This window comes from Furipterus horrens, unplaced genomic scaffold (genome assembly GCF_987537825.1).
Source record: "Furipterus horrens unplaced genomic scaffold, mFurHor1.1.pri manual_scaffold_2, whole genome shotgun sequence".
Classification (NCBI taxonomy): domain Eukaryota; kingdom Metazoa; phylum Chordata; class Mammalia; order Chiroptera; family Furipteridae; genus Furipterus; species Furipterus horrens.
In genome coordinates, this window is record NW_028327172.1 from 37,302,316 (window position 1) to 37,323,315 (window position 21,000).

Consider the following 21,000-nt stretch of genomic DNA (forward strand, 5'->3'; position numbering starts at 1 on the left):
AAGTGATACAGTTTTTATAGCTAGGTAGGTAGATAGATAGATGCTTATACATATTTCCTAATATAGAATTCAGACACTAAAAGACTTGATCTTTAAAAAAAGAAAAGGAAGGAAGAAAGGAAGAAAAAAACAACAATCCTACAACCTTAGAAACCTGATATATCATGGAAAGAGTGCATTTTAATGTGACCCAAAATGTTGGCTGACTCAGGTAATCCAGTTACGCCTCTAATTTCTGGCTTGTCAGCTGGCCAGGTTGGTGAACACAGACAGCACCTCAGACAGAGTGGTTCATGGGTCAACTTATATTGTGGAAAGTTAGGTCTTCAGTCAGAACCAACTTTTGCAAAGCACCTTATGTCCAATGACACATTTAAACACTTGGAGAAATGAGAGAGGCCAAGTATACAACAGAAAAGGGTTCTTCAGTCTGTCTCTCATCGACGACAGCCTGAATCTTGAAAGAATCCCATTGAGGGAAAACAATCCAACACTTTATGACAACAGATTCCTATTTAAAATCTTTTCTTTGGTTCCATATGAACTATCAAAACGACCCAGGAATTCCACATCAGTGCACAAAATTCATCTCCCAGCTTTCCTGTACATTGAAAGTATCATTAAAAAAAAATTATGACCCATTTTGGGATTTGGTAAATGGGGTCACTGTACTCAGCTTCACCTTGAAGTCAGAAGTGGTTTTGTCCTTGTCCCGTGGGGTTCCTGGGCAATCCCTGCAGAGTCTCACGGTCACCTCTGTTTTAAACCTAAGAAGACCTCCACTGGGACATGTTCCTTACCTGGGATCACTAATATGTTCATTTTTACAGCCGCACCAACCTCACCCATATTTTATCAACAAATGGAAGAATTTCCCTGTTTGCCATTTCCAACAGTTATTTAAAAATTATTCATTTTCTAAAAAACATTTTCCAGTATGTTCCAAGGGTCGTAAGGACAGTACTGAGAATAAAAAGCTTTTCTAAGCCAACAGTACTTGCTGAAAACTAATGATCTTGCTGATATAAAGTTAAAGTTTTATATCCTTTCTTTCTTTTCTTTCTTTTTTAATAAAATTAAGGCTCAAATGTTCTATTAAACTCTCATTGCTTATGTATATTATATTAAGGCTTATAAGTACACCTGGTAAATTAAATTCACCCTGGATTGAATTAACACCTGCTATGTGAGTTATTTGCTTTATGTAATCAGTAATCTCAAGGTTTCTCCTCTTTCTCTGGAAACGCAGTTTAAGTATTAACCTAATCTTTAAACTGCTGCTGCTTCCTTCTGACATTTAGAAACCAGTCATCCGTGCAAAAAAAAAAAAAAAAAAACCGAGAAGGGCAAATATGGACACATTAATGAAAAGGCAGCTTCTCAAAATCTTAAGATGTGTAACTCAATGAATTGGATGGATAAATGATAAAAAGCAGGAGAGTCAGTCTCTGTGTCACTTTCTAGGGAAAACAATGCTGGTCATCTGCCAAGGTCACCTCCAATCAGAGAGACCCGCTGGAGTTGACTGCCAATTTCAAACGCGTCTTTGGGTTTTCTTCATTATAATCTCTGGACGGATCTGGGACAGCTGTAGCACATATAAGAGCATTTTAGTTTTTACAAACATATTGCAGTGTGGTATAACTCAAGGTGCAGGTAGGACAAAAACTGCGACAGGAAGCAGGAGTGTGACGGTGTGCTCGCCCGATCGGTCCTTGGCCGGCTTCGAGCAACGGGGTGCCTGCTCACGTCCTGCTCAGCTGGCAGCCCCTGGAGAACGTGAAGCTTTCAAAGTGCTGGTCTTCTGCCTTTTCTTTTATGCGCTGTTCCTCTAAGGAATCCACGAGTTTGTCCCTCTGCTCAATCACTTGCATCATCTCGGTGAATATTTTTTGCTCCTCCTTTAGGTCATTCTCATCTTTCTGACTCTCTAAAGAGAGAAAAAGAAAAGAAAAACATTGGACCCAGGTAAGATTGGGCCCCAGGGGAGCTCTTGGCCTCTGCATTCTTGATTGTTCCGGACTTGTTCTGCCCTTTAATTTCCATGGAGAAAACAAGGAAATGAATTGAACACCAGGGAGCTGCTCTCAAAGACACAGATTAGAACGGTGAATGCTTTGTGCTTCCAGTCAGCTCAGTTTCCATCTTGAGAATATATACAAAGTGACAGGGAGAACCCCTTTGTGAGAAAAAGAAGTTAATACCAGCCAAGCCCTATCAAGGCCTCCAACCTCCCCTCTTCCGCAAAATAAATAAATAAATAAAATAATCCCACAAACAACAAAAAGGCCATTTTCTCTAAACTCGTCTGAGCTACAGCAAGAAGAGTTTCTAAGCAAACGGTCTGTACCAGTGGCTAGTATTTCAATGACCAGCATCCTTTCTCAATTTGTAGTTTCTCAATTTGTAGTTTCTCAATTTGTAGTTAATGACAAATTGCAGCCCTTTGGCTACAGCTGGACAATAGGAGGATGTTTCCAAACTATGACAGCTTTTCCCTTCAGCCTTTTGGAGTGTGTGACCTTCTTCCTAAATAGCCTGAGACAGCCGACTGCCTGGGGGAGATGAGACTATTATAAAAGCAAGGGAAGAGTAAGAAACAGGTACTGCAATAACGGCTTTTTGACATTTAGAATAGGGTTTTAAAGCCAAATTTAAGTCTTGTTGGCCAGAGCATTGCCTTGGGAGAGAACTTCATAAATTCCCTTAGCCCCTTCCATTAAACACGCTGGGACTGGTCAGAGAGTCCCGTCCAGAGCAGAGAAGGTGCCGATGTCTCTCACATCAGGCTTGGTTCTGAGGCAGGGTCAGATGAAGGTATACATGATAACAGAGAAATAGAGAAACATCATTCCCTTTGCAGCTCATGAGCGCTCTCTCTGTGTTCCAGTCTCTCCATTACAGACCTTAGAAGCCCCCAAGGGGGCAGGAAATGTCTTATCATTTGATGGGAACCCTGGGGACCCACAGGTTAGAGCCTTGCCTCTTGTTTGGAACTCCGGGAAGAAGCCAGCATGAAGGGTGCCCTATGTATAAACAGGGGACAGTATTTTGTGGTTGAGCAGAGAAGTAGGGTGTGAGTGTGACCCCCCAGTTCTTCATCAGCTATGTGTGGCATGGGAGGAACCTGCAAAGACTCACTTTCCCCACAGCTGCCAAAGGTAGCTGGCCAGGGTCCCCCCTTTGGGCTCCCTGCTGATGAGGAGTGCGGTGGCCCCACAGCAGAGATGGGATGGGGGACTGTCTGGCCAAGCTGACTGGAGGATGTGTTGGGGACAGGCTGGTGAGCCAGGGAACGCCACCAGGTGCCAAGCCCACCGAGCGCATGGCAGGCTGTGGGTCACAGCAGCCGCACACCTTAGCTGCAAATGCCAGCAGGGAGAGGGCCAGCCGATGACAGAAGGTAGCTGTGAGGACACTCAATGACTCAGCACAACCCACGCACATTCTCCATGCCAGAAAGTCGTACAAACAGGCGTCTCCCTGCTACCTGGCAGTCACCCGAGGGAGAAAAGCAGGAGGAAGGGGTGGCCATCTGCATGCAAGACTGAAGGTTTTCATTCCAAAGGGACTGAGCATTTCCTACAGGGACTGTTTAAAATATTGCATCAGACTAAGTTTACCAGAGAAGGAGATATAAAGTTTTTTGTTTTTTTTTTCTTGCTAATTAGTGAGATGAAGCTTTTGTAGAAGATGAGCTTAAGTACAAAATGAAGAAGCTATATATATTTTTTGTATATCTGAGAAAGGAAAATGTATGACCATCACCACTTAGTAAGAATGTTTATAAAAAGGAATTGAAAGTTGGCTAATAGAATCTTTGCTGGTATTTATTTCCCCACCCTGAAACAGCATATTTAAATTTTTATCAGATGTATAAGTCAGACATTAGTTAAATACTATGGTTTGTTAATTAGGTATATTCCACTGTGGGTGCTCCTTACTTGGTAATCAACACAGAAAAAAATTTCAATTCCTGTCTTAATTTTGGTTTGTTGAACCCTTTCCAACTGTATAATGCAGCTCTATAAGGATTTGTTAGAAACAGAACTCTGTTGCTATAAAAAACAGTTTACAGATCATTACTTACAGGGCCACCTGAGTCTGTGGCGATCTGTTCTTTAATCTTAGCCCTATGATTTACCTTGAGCATGCTTGTTAAATTCTCAAGCTCAGTTTTCTAGCTATAAAATGGGGATGAAATACCTAAATAGTAGTATTCATGATGATGATGTCTGTTACTAAGTGCTTGCCCTGGACCAGGCAATGCCATAGGTAGGTAAAATGTTCTGTCCATGAGGTATAAAGAAATTATTTGGCCCTGACTGGTGTGGCTCAGTGCATTGAGTGCCAGCCTGAGAACCAAAGGGTCACCTGTTCAATTCCCAGTCAGGGCATATGCCTGGGCTATGGACCAGGTCCCCAGTTGGAGGCATGTGAGAGGCAACCACACATTTGTGTTTCTCTCTCTCTTTCTCTCCCCCTTCCCCTCTCTCTAAAAATACATACATAAAAACTTTAAAGAAAAGATTTTTTTTTTAAAGAAAGTATTTTACTTTTTTTTTTAGACTTAGGTCTTTTTTTTAATTAAAAAAAATTATTGATTTTAAAGAGAGGAAGGGGAGAGAGAAAAAAATGTCGATGTGAGAGAGAAACATCGATTGGTTGTCTCCCATACACGCACCGACCAGGAATTGAACCTGTAACCTAGGTATGTGCCCTGATCGGGAATGAAACCCTCCACCTTTTGGTGTACAAGACGACACTCCAATCAACTGAGCTGCACCAGCCAGGACTAGGTCTAGGTCTTAATGTAAGAAAGCTATGCATGGATCTGCCCCCCCTAAACACACAGATGCAAAACAGAGTGACTGTGCCTAGCTGGCTAGAGCCAATAAATGTATAAATCAGAATATTGTGTCAATTGAGTTTAGTTCAATTCTCTTTCATGGTGAAAATACTTTTCTCACATACTGTGCCTGGGCCCAGCCCATGCTGGGAAGGCTGTTTCCTTTACTGTCTCCTCTGTGGTCCCCAAGCACCTCTATCGCCACCCTCATCTCACTGCACCATGACTGCTGCCCTGGGTGCTGGTCTCCACAGTGAGACCACAGGCACAATGGTTCTTCTGCGTATGCCAGGCACCCACTAGATTCTCCACCAATACTCATTAAAGGAGCGAATGGATTAAGTGAAAGCATATATAAATGACATTTTTCCTGTTCACACCTGGGGTGGAGCAAAGTGCTGCTCTCACAGTTCAGGTGAGTGAAGCTCACCGGGGTTTGCGGTGCTGGTGGTGGTGGGCACTGGGAAGGCTAGCCTTGCACTCCCCTCCGACTCCCAGGCAGGAGCGCACTCTACTCTGAGATTTGCAGTGTGCTCTGCTCAGGGTTCTTTGGGGGGGGGGGGCACCAAGGACATACTATCATCATACTCACCCTCTTTGAGCATCTTCTCTCTTAATTTCTGCTGCAGTCTGCTTTGATGATCTTCTAATTCTAGTTCTTGGGCCCTAGGGAGGAGAAAGTGTTCAAACTTTATAAATACTAGAGATTTGTATGGACACATTGACAAATAAGCCCACTGGCAGCAGCTACTACAGTCTTTTTTCCTTATCAAAACTGGAATATCTCTAAACTGAAAGTTTCGCTGCTGCGGGGGTAAAGGGGCTGAGAAGGATTGTTGAGATACGCAGAACTCAAGAGATGATGGGGAGGAGCTGAAGGGTGCGATGTGACCCCAGCAGATTTTTGGAAGGGCATTCACGCTACGTTTTCCTGAAGGATCATGAAGAAATGACTAGAATAGTCCAGGGGGTGAGGAGGCAATGACAGTCTGAAACTCTTCTCTCTTTCGGGGGCAACATGACTTCAAGTCATGCTGATGGGAAGCCCCAGTTACTGAGCAGCAGGGGCAGCAGCCAGCGCCTCCCTGACTGTCCCAGGCCAACCCTACGCAGACTGCTCCTTGTACAAATTTTCCATGGAGCTCTTGCCATGTTTTCTTATTACTATTGTGCTATGTGTTTGCATGTCTGCCTCCCCGGAAACAACGAGATCCTAGAAGATAGAGACTGTGGCCTCTTTCTTCTTTATTTCCATAGTACCCAGCACAGTTACTGACACCTAGAATATAATATGCCTGATACATTTTTGTTGAATGAACTTCATAATTCAGACCTGACCCAAAGGCAGATGGTATGGTTGTGTAAAAAGGGCTTTGTAGTCAGGTGAACATGAACAAATTACTTAGAATGTGAATCTCAGTATGTGCATCAACTTAAAAAATAGTGATGGAAAAAACAATGACTATAAATGACCCCATCTTCTCCATTCTGAGAATTTTCTTCCATCTTAGTGGAGCTCAATAAGTGTAACTCCTGGCCTCCTCCCCCAAATCCCCTCTCTTACCCACTCTCACCCCAAGGGAGGTAAATTTGGAAAGAATAGACTAAGTAAACTCAGCTCGTACCTGTGTCTCCTGGGATCAGCCTGCCTGCAGCAAACATGTGTTCCTGATTACACTGAGCCTTGCCATAGGTCTAGGATAAGGTTCCTCAATCTTGACACTATTGATATTTTAGGATGGATAATACTTCGTTGCTGGGGAAAGGGGTGTCCTGTGCATTGTAGAATGTTTCATAGCACCCTTGACCTCTATTTACTAAATACCAGTAGCACCTCTTAATCGTGACAACCAAAGATGTCTCTGGACATTGCCAAATATTCTCTAAGGAGGCAAGATCATCCCCAGTTGAGACCCACTGGTCTAGTGTAAAAGCTTTGCCCTTAAGAAATAAATGGCTCATTACATTTTGTGATAAGTAAATCTAATTCTGTAGTTTGGTTAGTGTTGTGGGTTGAATGGTGACCCCAAAAAATATGTCTGTGTCCCAACCTTTGGAACGTGTATGACCTTATTTGAAAAAAAAGTCTTTGCAGATGTAATAGATGTCATTAAGTGAAGGACCTTGATATAAGAACATTCTGGATTATCCCAGTGGACCCTAAGTCCAATGACAAGCATCCTTATTAAAGAGAAGAGAAGACACAGACACACAGAGAAGGTCATGTGAAGATAGGGGCAGAGATTGGAGTGATGCAGCCACAAGCCAAGGGATGCCTGGAGCCACCAGAGGCTAGAAATGCAGATGGAGTATGGCCCTCCCAGCATCTTGATTCAGACTTTTCTCTTCTAGAACAGTGAGATAATAAATTTCTGTTGTTTTAAGGCATGTAGTTTGTGGTAATTTGTTACTCCGGCCCTAGGAAAGCAATACAGATAAGAAACTCACCTGGGCTCTCATATTTAGCCAAGCCATCATCAGTAATAAAGGTGACCTTTTGATGTTTCATTTATTGACTCAGTAGTCTTATTTCTCACCTGGTTCAGAACCCAGCCAGGAGAGAGGAATAGAACTTATAAGACCTCTTCACAGACCTCCGACTCACCCCCCCCCCCAAAATTAGGTCTCAGGACTGGCGTGAAATAAAATGAAACAGCATAAGTAAAAGCACCCAGTACAACCTGTGACACTTAACCACTTAATATTAAATGTTACTTTCTTTCTCTCTGGAATGGGGACAGGTATAGTGACCTTCAACTTTGTCAGAGTGTATTGAGATCCATCTCTACTTTCTAATCTCCAAACCATGCTGCTACCTGTCATTCACAGAGGACAGCCAGATAGATCTCAGTCCTTCAATCTGTTAAAGCCGGAGGGAAGTGCCCACTCAGCTCTCACCAAGCCTTTCCTATGGTTCACATTCAGAGGCCAGAGACATGGTTTCCCATTGCAGGTGTGTGACTGCTGGTGAGTCTCCTTGGTGTGGGTGACAGGGATGGATTGAAAATACTTTTTCCAAATGCCCTCCAGCTCCAGACCCATTACCTGAAATCTGTTTTAGCTATCAAACTTCACAGAGAGAACAGACAACTGAAAATTCTTTGCACTAATGCCAGCATGATATGCAAGACATCAAATATCAATTTGCCTCAATCACAATTCTGTATGCGCAAGAAGAAAAAATCCTGGGACTGCAACCTAGGAGGGTGAGCCACCTCACTCCCGCCCCGCTTTGCGTTCAGGACTCACTGTTATCTGTGTTGCCTTACTTACATGATCAGTAGCTCCGACTCATATCGCATTAATTTATTCTTCTCCAGAACCAGCTTAAACCATTCCTGCAAAAGCTGTGCTTCATCCTGTGTGCCTGAATCTGCTTAAGAAATCAATGACAAATGGGTTAGATTGGCGTTTCTCTCCACATGATCAAACTGCTTTGGAGCTACTTTAACAAACCATGTTTATAGCAAAAAGGGCTCAGCAGGCAGCAGCTCCCTGATGGCCTGTTGATGCCTCAAGGTCAGGGACATGACAAATAAAACCCACCTGTGCATGCTCTAAGGGAGGTCCTCTTTGACATTAAATAGGGCATGAATACTTCAGTTCCAAGGTCATATACTATTGATAATGTCCTGCCACATATGACCCTTCTCCTGTCTACTTGTATGTTCTTAGTAAAATTTCTATATGTTTGTGCATCACATCTTTCACCCAAGAAAACCCTAATAACCCTGCCACTTACTACCTCCCTCTCCTCCTTTTTCTTCTCCAGAATCAAATGCCTACTATGTGCCCAGGTAGGGCGGGGCTTCCTTCATGAGGCAGAGCAGCTCATACCACATTTGGTCATAAAGGAGTGGCAACTGGCATTTAGATTTTTTTTTGCAAAATATAAAGGCAAATGATGGATGGGGTGGGGACAGTGTTATTAGCTTTCAGGCTCATAAAGAGAAAGTTATATCCATATATTCTTATAACTTAGATTGTGACCTTTATTAAACAGAAGAATAACCATAAGAATATAGACACCGCTTTTAGATACTCAATATTAGATGCTAAATGTCTGGATGCCAAAATGTTAAACTCTGAGCATATTTGAGAAGTATCAAAATGGCGATCGCTTTCTAAAATTTCACCCTGAAAGGAGAACACAGGCTGTCCTGCAAAGATCATGGCCATTTTAGAAGAATTCATACTAGAGGGTCCTGTAGGCAGAGCAGGAAACAATGCAGACAGAAAATATGTGCACCTTTGGGCAAGTTGTTCAACCTTTTGGAGCCTCTACTTCTTCACTGGTTGAACTGAACAATAAGCTACATAGGTAATATAATAATAATGAGCTGTTTACATTCAACTATTGCATGCTAATCATTGCGCTATGTGCCTTATATGCAGCATCTCATTTTCTCATTTAATCCTCACAACAAAGTCATTGGTAGGTTCCCACTTGACAGCCAAAGAAACAGAAGTTTAAGAGATTTACTTGGGCAACCTCATACATAGCAAGTGAAGCGGCAGAGCCAGGGTCTGAACTCGCGAGCCTTGTCCGAACTCCATGCTATCCACTGCGCCTGTAGCACCCCCTCTCTTCCTCCCTCCCGCTCTCCTTCTCACAGGCATGGAAGGGAAATAACGCCTCTAGCACATTGCCTTGCACATGACACAGCAAGTCATCCATAAACATGAGTTCCCTTTTCTCCCTGTCTCCTTGACCACCTTTTTACTGATAGGGAAAGTGGGGTTCAGAGAAATTTATATGCAGTGCCTCCAATTATATATTTAGTTAATGTTCAAACTGGTGCTACAATGCAGATCTTAACTTCTGGTGAATTCATTCATTCATGCATTCATTCATTTGACAACCCCTATGTATGAAACGGGTGCTGGGGACTGCCTTAGGTACTTGGGCTGCAGTGATATATAATGCTACATATCACAAGAAATTTTGAGACAGTATGGCATAGTACCTGCTACAAAGTGTATTTACTGTTAGATAATCTTTTGAATCAGATGGACACAAAGGGCTAGAATAAAACAGAACATTAGAAAACTGTCACCCCAACAATGATGCAAGAAAGGACACTGGGCATAAAGAGAAGGGAGGGTTTTCCAGGTCAGGGCTCGAGGATGGGCTTCCCAAGGAAGGCAGTGTTTGAACTGGGAGGTTGAAAATGGGTAACACTTTGAGAGGAAATAATGAGGATGGGAGAGGAAATAATGAGGATGGGAGAGGACTTTTACAAGAAGAGGGAACAATATGAGCAAAGATGAGGGGATGGGAAAAGGTGGTGGAGACAGAGATTGGGAAGGGCTGAGGAGGCATGGAGGAGGTGTATGATGAGGTCATCATAGAGGCCACTGCACATCATGCTAAGGCTCATGTACTTTGTTCTGCAGAACACAAAGGGACACTAAAGCTGCCTGAATAGGAGAATGATATGTGAAGTTATACACATGAAGGATTAGAAGATTAGAGGGAGGAGAGAGGAGAGGGAGGCAAATGTTATCCTTTCTTAAATTTCTTGGCTGACTTAATAAATGAGTGAATGAATGAGCAAACTTATAAACATGTTGAGTACCAACATCTCCTAAGCATTGCTTGTGGTGCTGGGGGACAGGGATGAATAATCATTGGTTTCAACTCTTTGCAAAATTGGGAGCTTGCAGTCCAGTGGGGGAAGCCAGCACACTACATAGCCAAATAGAATATGATGTGGCCCTTGCTATGCAACACAGAGGAGACGCAACTAATCTGGTGTGGAGGAAGTGGGGAACAACCTCAGAGTGGTGACAGCGGGAGAGCTCCATTTAAGTGCATAAGTAAGAGTTTTCCAGAGAGAGAAGAAGGTAAAGAACAAGGCATTCCAGGACATTAGCTGATGAGAAAAGGAATTAAGTATATAGACTGAGAGTCATAGAAGTTAAAAGCACATATTTTAAACTCAGACCTGGGGTCAAACTTTCATTCTTCTACCTACCACTGTGTGGACTTGAGCACTTAGCATAGCCTCTCTGAACCTCAGTCTTCTCCCCTGGTATGAAGATGCAATGGAACTGTTCACAGAAAGAACTTAATCCAGCTCTGGTACATAGTATAAGCTTAATAAAGGGTAATGGCCATAATTCAAATCATATATGTGTCATGGAAGAACCCTTAGGGATCATCTGTCCCAGGCATGGAATTCCCTGCACCTCCTGTCGCTGCAGACTCCCACTCCTTCCATTGGTGGCGGAATTTCTTGCTGTCTAAGAAGCTCACTGCAGGGCACTGAGCTCAGTTTTCCCCTCCAGAGGAAAACAGAAAATACGTACTATGTGTTTTACATGAAAGACATTCAGACATTTGAAGACAGGTCTCATGATCCACTGAAGTGTTCTTTTTTTTTCAGAGTCAGCACCTCCAGGTTATTTATCACTTTGTCATAAAAGGGCTGCCCAGTTCTGCTTGCCCTGTAATTTTCCAGGATAATCTTAAGGAAAATGCAGAATCAAAATATGAACATCCCCGAGTGGAAAGACCATCTCGTACCTCACCCTGTACCCTGGGATTGCAGAAGTTTTTAGCAGCCTTGTCTTCCCTGGGTTCTAACTAGCTTGCAAATGAAATTGGTCTTTTCACAGCAGTGGTGAAGTCTGACAAATAGCTTTACATTCTGTTTGCGCAACTGATCTTTTTTCTTAACTGAATTCCAGACTTTGTACGCATCTTGTTAAATATCTTGTTTATTTTGTTCCATCAAGGGGAAATATTTTGAATATTTTATCCATCTGACTCATTTTCCTAGCTTTGGGATTTCTGTGGAATTGATAAGTGGTCATCTTGTGCCTTTACATGATGTTAGAAAACAAAATGTCAGATGGTACTGGACCCAGAACAGAGCCACCTGACCCACTGAGGGACCTTTCTCAGCCTCTTAGTAAAACGGTTCTATAGACTCGAAATGCATCCAGCTGGTATGATCCAGCCCACATTTCCATACCTTGTCTATTAGGCTGTTACAGGAAGTTTTGGTAACAAAACAGTATCACGATGTCTGCTGTGTCCACTGGCACTACAAACCGTGCAACTGCACCCAGAAGCAGACATGACATTTGCTAGTCACAGCTTCTCAGTAAACACCAGTGGTCCCTTAGTCATCGCTAAATGTTGTTCTAAATATTTACAATTTAAAAATAATCCTGTCTGGAATTTTGACAAGGGCTCAGAATTCATGTTTCTTTCCCATGTGAAAAGTAGATAGTGTACTCATCTCTAGCCTTTTGGCTCTGAACTTCTGCACAACTTCTCAAAGACTGAGGTTGTACGTGCACGTTTTCTTCAACACCAGAGGGTTAGTTCGGTTTGTTCAACAAATTCTATTTGACTAATGCCACGTCCAAGGCTCTATTCTATGTATGTACCATCTTTCACTGGGGCTTAGAAACCTGAATTCGTTGCTCTCCCATTTTTCTCACCTCCTCAGATTCAATTTCCTCTTCTAGATAGTTGTTTAACACTTCTAGATTGAGGACATTTGCCTCAATAAAGAAAACAAAAAAGCTGAGGGTTGAGAATCCTGTGGTTCCCCACCTTGTAACAGGACACCATCTGCCTCAGCATGGGGCCTATCCTTCCTTTGGTCCCAATGCAGAAGAAACAGAGCTATTTTGCACTCTTTAGAGGTTTTTGTTTGTTTGTTTGTTTGTTTCCAGATTCAGCCTCTTTACTACATTATACTCACAGGCTCTAGCCAGGCTTTAATCAGGATCAAGGATTACATGTCCTTCTAAATTCTGGTCCATCAAGAGTTCCCTGTGCATCACACTGATTTCTATTAATGCTGAACTCAACAAACACAAGTTGAACTGAATTAACTGGTTTAATTTTCTTTTTTCAATAGAATAATTTGTAATTTTATAGCCTGCAGTTCATCTTTTTAGTTTCCTTTCCTCATGAGGTCAAAATCCCTTTTGGGGACCTTTGCACATGGGCTCATATGCTGACTTCTAGGAAATCTGTCTTTCCCAAGCATTAGGTGCAGGTGACTGTCTACCCCAGACTTGCTTTGCTCTCCACCCCAACAATGCCCTGAACTTTGCTCCACGGTTTCCATCAACTCACTGCCACCTATCAGGTAGCTTCCTCAGAGGTCCTGATGAAGCCTAGACCAGCATTGCCCCTCATGGAGCAAGTGGCAGAGGGCCTGGGCTTTGAGATCAAGCAGATCTGGCTTAGCCACTTCCGGATGTGTGAAATCAGGCAAGTAACCTCACATCTCTCCACCTCGGTCCCTTCCTGTGAAAACCAGGGATGATAATAGTAATTGGTTATTGAGATTAAATGAGATGATACATGTAAAACACTTACCATAGTGGTTGGCACACAGTAAACATTCAATAAATTATACCACTGCTGTTAGTACTTGTTGTTTCTCCCACTATCTACTTCTATAGAGTTCCACGTGGATTACTTTCTGTTCAACTTTAAAACTCAGCTAGAATATAATCCCTGACTTGATTACATATGCCTAAACTTTACCTTGTAACTTCACTTGAAGTTAATAAAAACTCTTAAATAATTCTCTTTTCTTGGCCCCATGAAAATGAAAAGGTCACATGGCTGGCTGGATCATCCCAGCACCTGCTTAGGAAGCTTGAGTGCTCTGTGCCTACACGGATTGTTGGCTCAGCCACATCTCCATCTGCTCCTGTGGCTGCTGCTAAACTGAAAGCCTTTCCAGGGCAGGCATGTGACTCCTACATCTGGGAACCAGGATACAGCTAGAATGGTGCTGCCAGAGGCGTGCGGCCCCTGGCTACGAGGAGAATGGTCAGTTACCTACCCCTTCTTGCCACCCCGACTGTGTTTACCATCGACTGGCTCTTCATTAGCTAAGCCCATGTACTCATGTCATGTTTTTTCCTAGACCAAATGCAAGGTTTCCACTTGCCCGGGTGAAGCAAAGCAATCAAAATTCAACACAAAACAGCTTTTCATTAACGGAGTTATTTAAGTGGACCTACTCTTCCCCAAGTGAGCCCTCAAAAATACAAAGCAAGTTTGGTTACTCCATACTGAAATTCTCCAATTACACTCTACAGTACAGTTCAAGTCACCTAGCCTGACGACACTGAGTCCTCACTTACGTTAGAGGGGCTTGCACTTAACGGTCAATAATCTTTTTCCCTGAGTAATAATAATACATGAACAATCTAGTCTTTATAAAGTCATGGCTTTATAACCATTTTCTTTTGTTGGTAATGCTGAATACTTCCCTGATTGTGTATCGGTGTGTGGTTTTGGTTTTCAACTCTCTAACTCTTTAGATGTGATTGCCTGCCTCCACAGAATCTGTGAGAAGTCCTAATTTGGTGTTTGCTGTAGATCTGTCAATGCCTTCAACATCTCCTCTGATGATCTGGTGCATATAAGGGCATTAAAGTATAATTGCAGCCACAGCCCTCGGCAGCACTGGGCAGGGCATCTCCCCAGAATGGCTGCGTTTCAGCCTCTGTCTCTTGTTCTCTGGCTCTGGTCAGCTCTTCCCGCCTGTGCTCATCCACAGGCCTATTTCATTTACATCTCTAGCCAGGCCTTCTGTCCCCAGTGCTCTGGGCACACTGACCTCCCACAGGTGCTTTACATATGATGGTGATAACCCAGAAAGCTGCACTGTGGGTCTGGCCTCATTCACTCTTAACAAAGCCAAGATGCTGGAGGGGAATTCATGATTACATTCGTGGAGCCACAGGCTGCCATTGAAACAAAAGATCTAGTTCCTTCCTTTTTTAAACACGTTTTTTGTTTTGTTTTGCGTTTAGCTACATATCTATTCATTATAAATAAGTTTTTCTTGCTTTAGAATATTATTGAAATATTATACTACATGTAGTCTTTTGAAGCTTGCTTGTTTGAATTCCATATTATGTTTCTAAACTGCATCCATGTTGCCATTCATTTTTGCTCCTGTGTATGTAACCTTCAGTTGTACATGCCAGTTACCTGTACCACAATTTACCCATTTCCTGTTAATGGGTATCTAGGTTGTTCTTAGTGTTTTGCTATTAAGAATGATGCTGCTGTGAACATTCTTGTATAAATCTTCTGGTCCATGAGGGCAAGAATATCCCTGAAATATACCCTTAGGAATGAAATTCTGGAGTAGTAAGGTGTGTAAATGTTCAGTTTCACGACGTGAAGCCAAATTATTTCCCAAAGAGTTGTGACTCTTTACATTCCCACCAACATTGAATTAAAAATAACTCCCCTTATTTCTCATCCTGTCCAAATACTTAGTATTATCACATTTTTATACGTTTTAATAATTTAGTAGTTTAAACTAATTTCTCATTGTAGTCTTAATTTGCATTTTCCAATTACTCATGAATATTTTACTGTGACTATATGTTTATATCATTTGCCTATTTTTATATTGAGTTGTTTGCCTATTTCTTACTGATTTATAAGAGTTCTTTACATATTCCAGAATATTTTTTTTTTTTGGTTATATTTGTTGCCAATATGTTTTCCAAATTAGTAGATTATCTTTTCCTTTATAGTGTTATAGACCACCAGGTTGAGATCAAACAGATTCTTGTTAAGTTTTCAGTTTAACTTTTCATATTAAAGTCTTTAATTTTTATGAGACATTTATTTGTATGGTGTAAAGTAAGATGCAATTTCATTTTTTTCCTGTATGGAGAGCCAGGTCTCCCAGAATCACTTATTTCCTGTGACCTGCAATGCTATAGCAGGGTCACATTGGATTTTCATATGTGAGATTAAAATTGGGAATTTTGGTGGCTTTCAAAAAAGTATTAAAATTCACTTCATAAAGGTTGTGCACACTTTTTGTTAGATTTACCTTTAGGTATGTTTTTATGCCAATGTTAGTAATATCTTCTTTGTCACGTCATTTTTTTTTTTTTTTAATCCTCACCTGAGGACATTGATTTTAGAGAGAGAGAGGTGGGAAAAGAGAGAGGAAGAGAGAGAGAAACATCAATTGGTTCCCTCCCATACACACCCCAATTGGAGATGGAACCCACACCCACAGCCACACCCTCAGTATGTGCCCCGACCAGGGATCAAACTCATGACCTTTTGGTATAAAGGACCGACGCTTCAACCAATTGAGCCACACTGGCCAGGGCCGTTTTTGTTATTTCTTTGTTAATCACTTAGTACTGAGATATAGAATGCAATTCCTTTTTAAATTTTAATCTTGTATTCAATCAATATCATATAGACTCTTATTTTTTAATAATTTATTTGGATATTCTTTTGGTTTTCCATGTGAATAATTCTAGCCTATGGAAAAAAAATTTGTTTCTTCCTTTCCAAGCCTTATGCCATGTTTTTTCTTTGTCATACTGTATTGACTAGGTTATCCTCTAAATGTTAAATAGAAGAAGTGATGATAGGCATCCTTCTCATATTCCTGATTTTTACAGAAACATTTCTAATATTTTACCATTCAACAATGATGCTTGCTTCAAGGTTTTGGAAGGTATTCTGCAAATTAAGAACATTCTATTGTGTTCTATTCCCTTTTTGCTAAAAGATTTTATGCCAAACGAATATTGGATTTTGTCAAATGATTTTCTTTTTCTATTAAAAAGACCATACATAAAAATAAATAAACAAACAATTATTTTTTTTAAAAAAAGACCATACAGTTTTCCTCTTTAATTTGTTAATATGATGATTGCCAAATTTTGAAATTAATTAAATTACATGTTCATTATATTCTTATATCTTTTTAAATCTTTGCTATACTGTGGTTATATCTGGTCCTTTTATTCCTAATTTAGTTACTTCCGTCTTATTTTTTAAATCAATTTAAGAGATTGTCTCTAGTCTTTTATTAGTCTTTTTAAAGAACCAATATTTGATTTACTTGATCCTCTCTAGTTTATCTTTATTCTCTATATCATTTACTTCTGCTCATATGTTTTCTTTCTTTCTTTAGGCTTATTTTGTTTCTGTCTTTCTAAATTAAGATGGACACTTAGCTCATTAATTTTCAACCTTTCTTCTTTTCTAATAAAAGTATTTAAAGCATTACTGCTAAGGACCACATTCACTGCATCCCACAAGTTTGATCTACTGTTTTCCTTTTCTTATTTAGCATATTTAAGTTTCCAACTATTTTTAAAATATCTACTTTTTCTTTGATTCATGAGAACTATATATTTTTACTTTCTACACGCATGGTTTAAAATATCTTTTGGCTATTGTTTTCTAAGTTAATTACATTGTAGTATAGAATGGAGTATGTATAATATAGATTACCTGAGTTTTACTTTGTGAACTTGCGGTCAATATTTGTAAATCGCCATGCGAAACTGAGAAGCATATGCATTCTCTATATTGAAGGTGCAGGATTTTTTAAGTGTCCATTAAATTAAGGTTATTAGTTGCATTGTTCAAATTTATACTACTATTTTGTCTGCTTCACTATCATTACTTGAGAGATGTACTAAATTCTCCCACGATGATAGTAGAAAATTTACCCTGTGGCTTCATCCTTTTTTGATTTTATATATTTTGAGCTTTTTATAGTCAAGACATACACATCTAAAACTATCATATCTTCTTGGAGAGTTGCTCATTTTAAAATAATGTCGTGATTCTGTTTATTCCTAACCATGGCTGTGGCATTAAAGGCTGTTTTATTGCTTTTAATATAATTACTCCAGCTTTATTAAATTAGTATATATTTTGCCATCCTTTTCCTTTAAAACTTTCGGTGTTTTATGTGTGTCTGCTAAACAGCCTATAATTAGGAGTTGTTTTGTTCGTTAACTGTCTTTACTGTATTGGGGCTTGTTTCTTCCATCTTTATGCTATCTTTTAATTTCTTTTCTATGCTTTTTTATTGCTATTTAGAATGGAGTTAGAATTTTTGTTTGGTTGATTATGTTTTCTCATTTCTCCTCTCTCTATTTCCCCAATGATTTGGAAGTTATGCATTTTATTTATATTCTCCTAGTGATTACACTTAAGATTTAAATAGGCATTTTTAATACTTTGCCAAAGTCTAAACTAAATCAACACCTTAGCTTACTTTTAAACAACATAGGGACCTTGAAACACTACTTCTAATCATTCAATGCCCAACTTACACCTACTTTATATTTCATTTAAACTTTTTTTCTTTTTTAAAAATTGATTCCAGAGAGTGGGGAAAGGAGGGAAGAGAGCAATAGAGAAACATTAATAAAAGAAAGAAACATTCATGCAAGAGAGAAACATGCCCTGACTGGGGATCAAACCCACTACCCAGGCATATGCCCTGACTGGGAATCAATCCTGTTACCTTTCAGTTTGCGGGACAATGCCCAACCAAGCCACACCAGCCAGGGCCAACTTAATCTATTTTAGTGGCAATGTATCTTTCTTATACGTCAGGGCAGGAAGCTCATGGTGTTAAGTTTGATTATGGTTAAAGTTGGTTAAGTTTAAGGTGGTATTGCTTGTTCACTTTTACAGTGTTTTTCTGCTTGCTCATTTTTATGTGCAATTTTCTATTTCTTTAAATATTTCACACATAGACATAGACATAGTATATTCCATATTTAATAATTAATTTAGTTGAAGTTCTTGGCCATTTAAATGTGTTGTTTTGTTGACTCTCATTCTTAATGACTGACTTCCCTGTGCTTGGGGTGATGTTAAAAATTATTATTATTATAAGTTCATAGTTTATTGAACTTAATCTGTTGGGATCCTGAGAGTCTGAATGGGGGCATGGCTTCTTTAGAGAATCTGTAACTGGTTTGGGAGAGCTAGAGACTTGGCTTACTGTGGGAATCTCAAGGCCAGCTCCTTACCTTTTTGTTAGTTCCAAGGCTTAGACACTAAAAACACTAATATTTACCCCCAAGGCCACCCTGGATTTCTGTTTTTTTGCTTGCTTATTTCCTGGCACATGTAAGTTTCAGCATACCTTCTTTCTTCTTCTTCTTGACCCTCAGAGATTTATCTCACTTACTTGAGGGCATAGCAATGTTTTTAAAAGAATGTTTGTAGTGAATGGGCTTTTTTGGTATCTCATCCACCATTCTGCTACCCTGTACTTCTTAGGAACCTCATTCTGGATCTCTGGCTCAGGCAGTCATCAGGTTATTTGGTTTTAAATATTTTTTCAGGTAAAATTATTATAATAGTGTATTTCAAACCTGAGAGTTGCAAAAGTAACTTTACGGGTTATAACAAGCACTAAAAATGGGACAGAATAGGAAGTTTCAGTCTTTTATAGGAAGCCAAATTTAATATTAATTCTTGAGACATTTATTATACATTTATGTGGACTAACTTATAAGATAAAATGTACTTTTTTGCTCTGGCTGGTTTGGCTCAGTGGATTGAGCGTCGGCCTGCGAGCTAAGTGTCTCTGGTTCGATCTTCCAGTCAGGGCACATCAGAGAAGGAAAACTCTGACTCCAAAAAACCTCCGCTGCCTTGCGGCATACCTCTTCAGGGGAAAGGCTAAGGGAGTAAACCCCGACAGAAAATCCGGAGCCGGAGTCCCTAAGGCGGTTTGACGTTGTAGTCAACACCGGCAACTCCTGCGGCGCACCTGAAGCCAAGCTGTATTGACTCCGTCTTTCCCTTGGACCCTTCAGCTGCGAAGAGAGGGGGGGTCTGCTGCATGGGCAACAGCAGACCCTCCATATCACCCTGCCCAGGCTCTGTAGCTTCAGCTTCACTGGAGAGGACACTCCAGCGTCATCGCAAGATGTCGATTCAACACGGGAGGAGACAGATACCGTGTCACTCCCGAGTTGGACTGCACAGCCATTCTCGGCGGTGCAGATAGACTCTTAAGAAGCTACACCATCGTCTCTCGAGACAGATGGCTGCCGACGACGACTTTTTTGCTGCTCTCATGGTAATTTTTTGTGTGTAAAGTGATGCTCTAGGGCATATAACCCAGGGGCCTCAATGACACTGGAATCAATGCAATGAAAAGAACCCAAGTCTTCTTCCTCCACAAGAGAATCTTAGTCTTGCCTACATTGGGCCCATTTCTATTATAAGGCCACTGAGTTTCTACCCAGTGGCTGCTGAGGCTGGAAACAGGTTGTCTTGAGTGAGGCAGTCTGTCATAGATGTTGAGTGTCCCTGTGTCTTTGCTGAGTGTGTCAAACTGAAAAACCTAACTAAAAAGCCATCCTCTGACCCTGAGCCATTCCTACAGCCAGTCAGGTAGGCAATTCTGAGAACTGGGCCAGGATGCCACAGCAGGAGGGCTGTGAAACTATTTGCTTCCTGGGAAAGGGGGACTGGCTAGTTTGCTGCTTGCTATAAAAGCTGCTGAGGTCTTTGCCCTGAGTTCCTCAGTGTGGCACAACCCACTGTGAGCACAGCTCCCATCTGAGCCTATTAGGTCACACCACAGGGTTTGGGTGCAGGGCAACTGATAGATACCATGCGGCCACTTCTGCTGCTTGCTGTGCTGTAACAAGCTCCCTGCTGGGATGCAGTGCACCTCAGCGTCCACCTCAGCACCTGCAGAGCTGTGGCGAGCCTACCCCGCCCAATGCCTTGCTTGCTTCACCATCAGCTTTGCTGTATTGTTATTCCTGGCCATTCTCTGTGAGGTTGGAGTCCTTTCCTGACCATATTCCATTGTATTATGTGATGAAATGTTACCTGAGTTTCCAGTGTTATGGCCTCCCTATATTCATACAATCAGACTCCTCTAGGATCACAGAAAGACCTCAGCCCTTCCCCTGTCTGCTGACCGTGGAGAGCACAGCAACCAGACACTTGTGATGGCTGACAAGCCTTGGACTCATTGCCTTTTAGTTCAGGTAGAAGACAGATCATTGTGGAAGGTTACCTAAAGGATGTCCATTCCCTGCAATCTGTCCCCAAATCATGGCACGCTGTCAGAGAGGCAGACATGCCTCAGAGCTAGTGTTTAGTTCTCTGTTAAACTGCTTTTACTAAACTATTTTTGGGGGGTAGCAGCATGAGTCTACATTGAGATCCTAATATGGACCAGGCATGTGAAATTCATGTATTATATACATTTAGAGAAACTAGTTTAAATCTCCTGTAGGGAGTGTAGTTATAAATGAGTATGAAAAAATGAACAAGTAAATACAATCCGAAAAATTGTTGCCCATCTAGTTGTGTTTTATAATGATAGGAATAGGAA

The 21,000-nt window shown here is 41.1% G+C and overlaps 1 protein-coding gene across 1 annotated transcript in view; it reads right to left on the reverse strand.

The window, feature by feature from the left end:
* Window positions 1-1,318: 1,318 nt before the first annotated feature.
* The window catches only part of MICAL2 (microtubule associated monooxygenase, calponin and LIM domain containing 2), a 205,382-nt gene continuing 185,700 nt past the window's right edge, over window positions 1,319-21,000 (reverse strand). The window contains exons 34-36 of the mRNA XM_090264022.1: window positions 8,123-8,222; window positions 5,442-5,515; window positions 1,319-1,930 (exon numbers count right to left, since the gene is read on the reverse strand). Coding sequence (XP_090120148.1) covers window positions 1,746-1,930; window positions 5,442-5,515; window positions 8,123-8,222 — 359 coding nt within the window. The 3' untranslated portion in view covers window positions 1,319-1,745. The remainder of the gene's footprint in view (window positions 1,931-5,441; window positions 5,516-8,122; window positions 8,223-21,000) is intronic.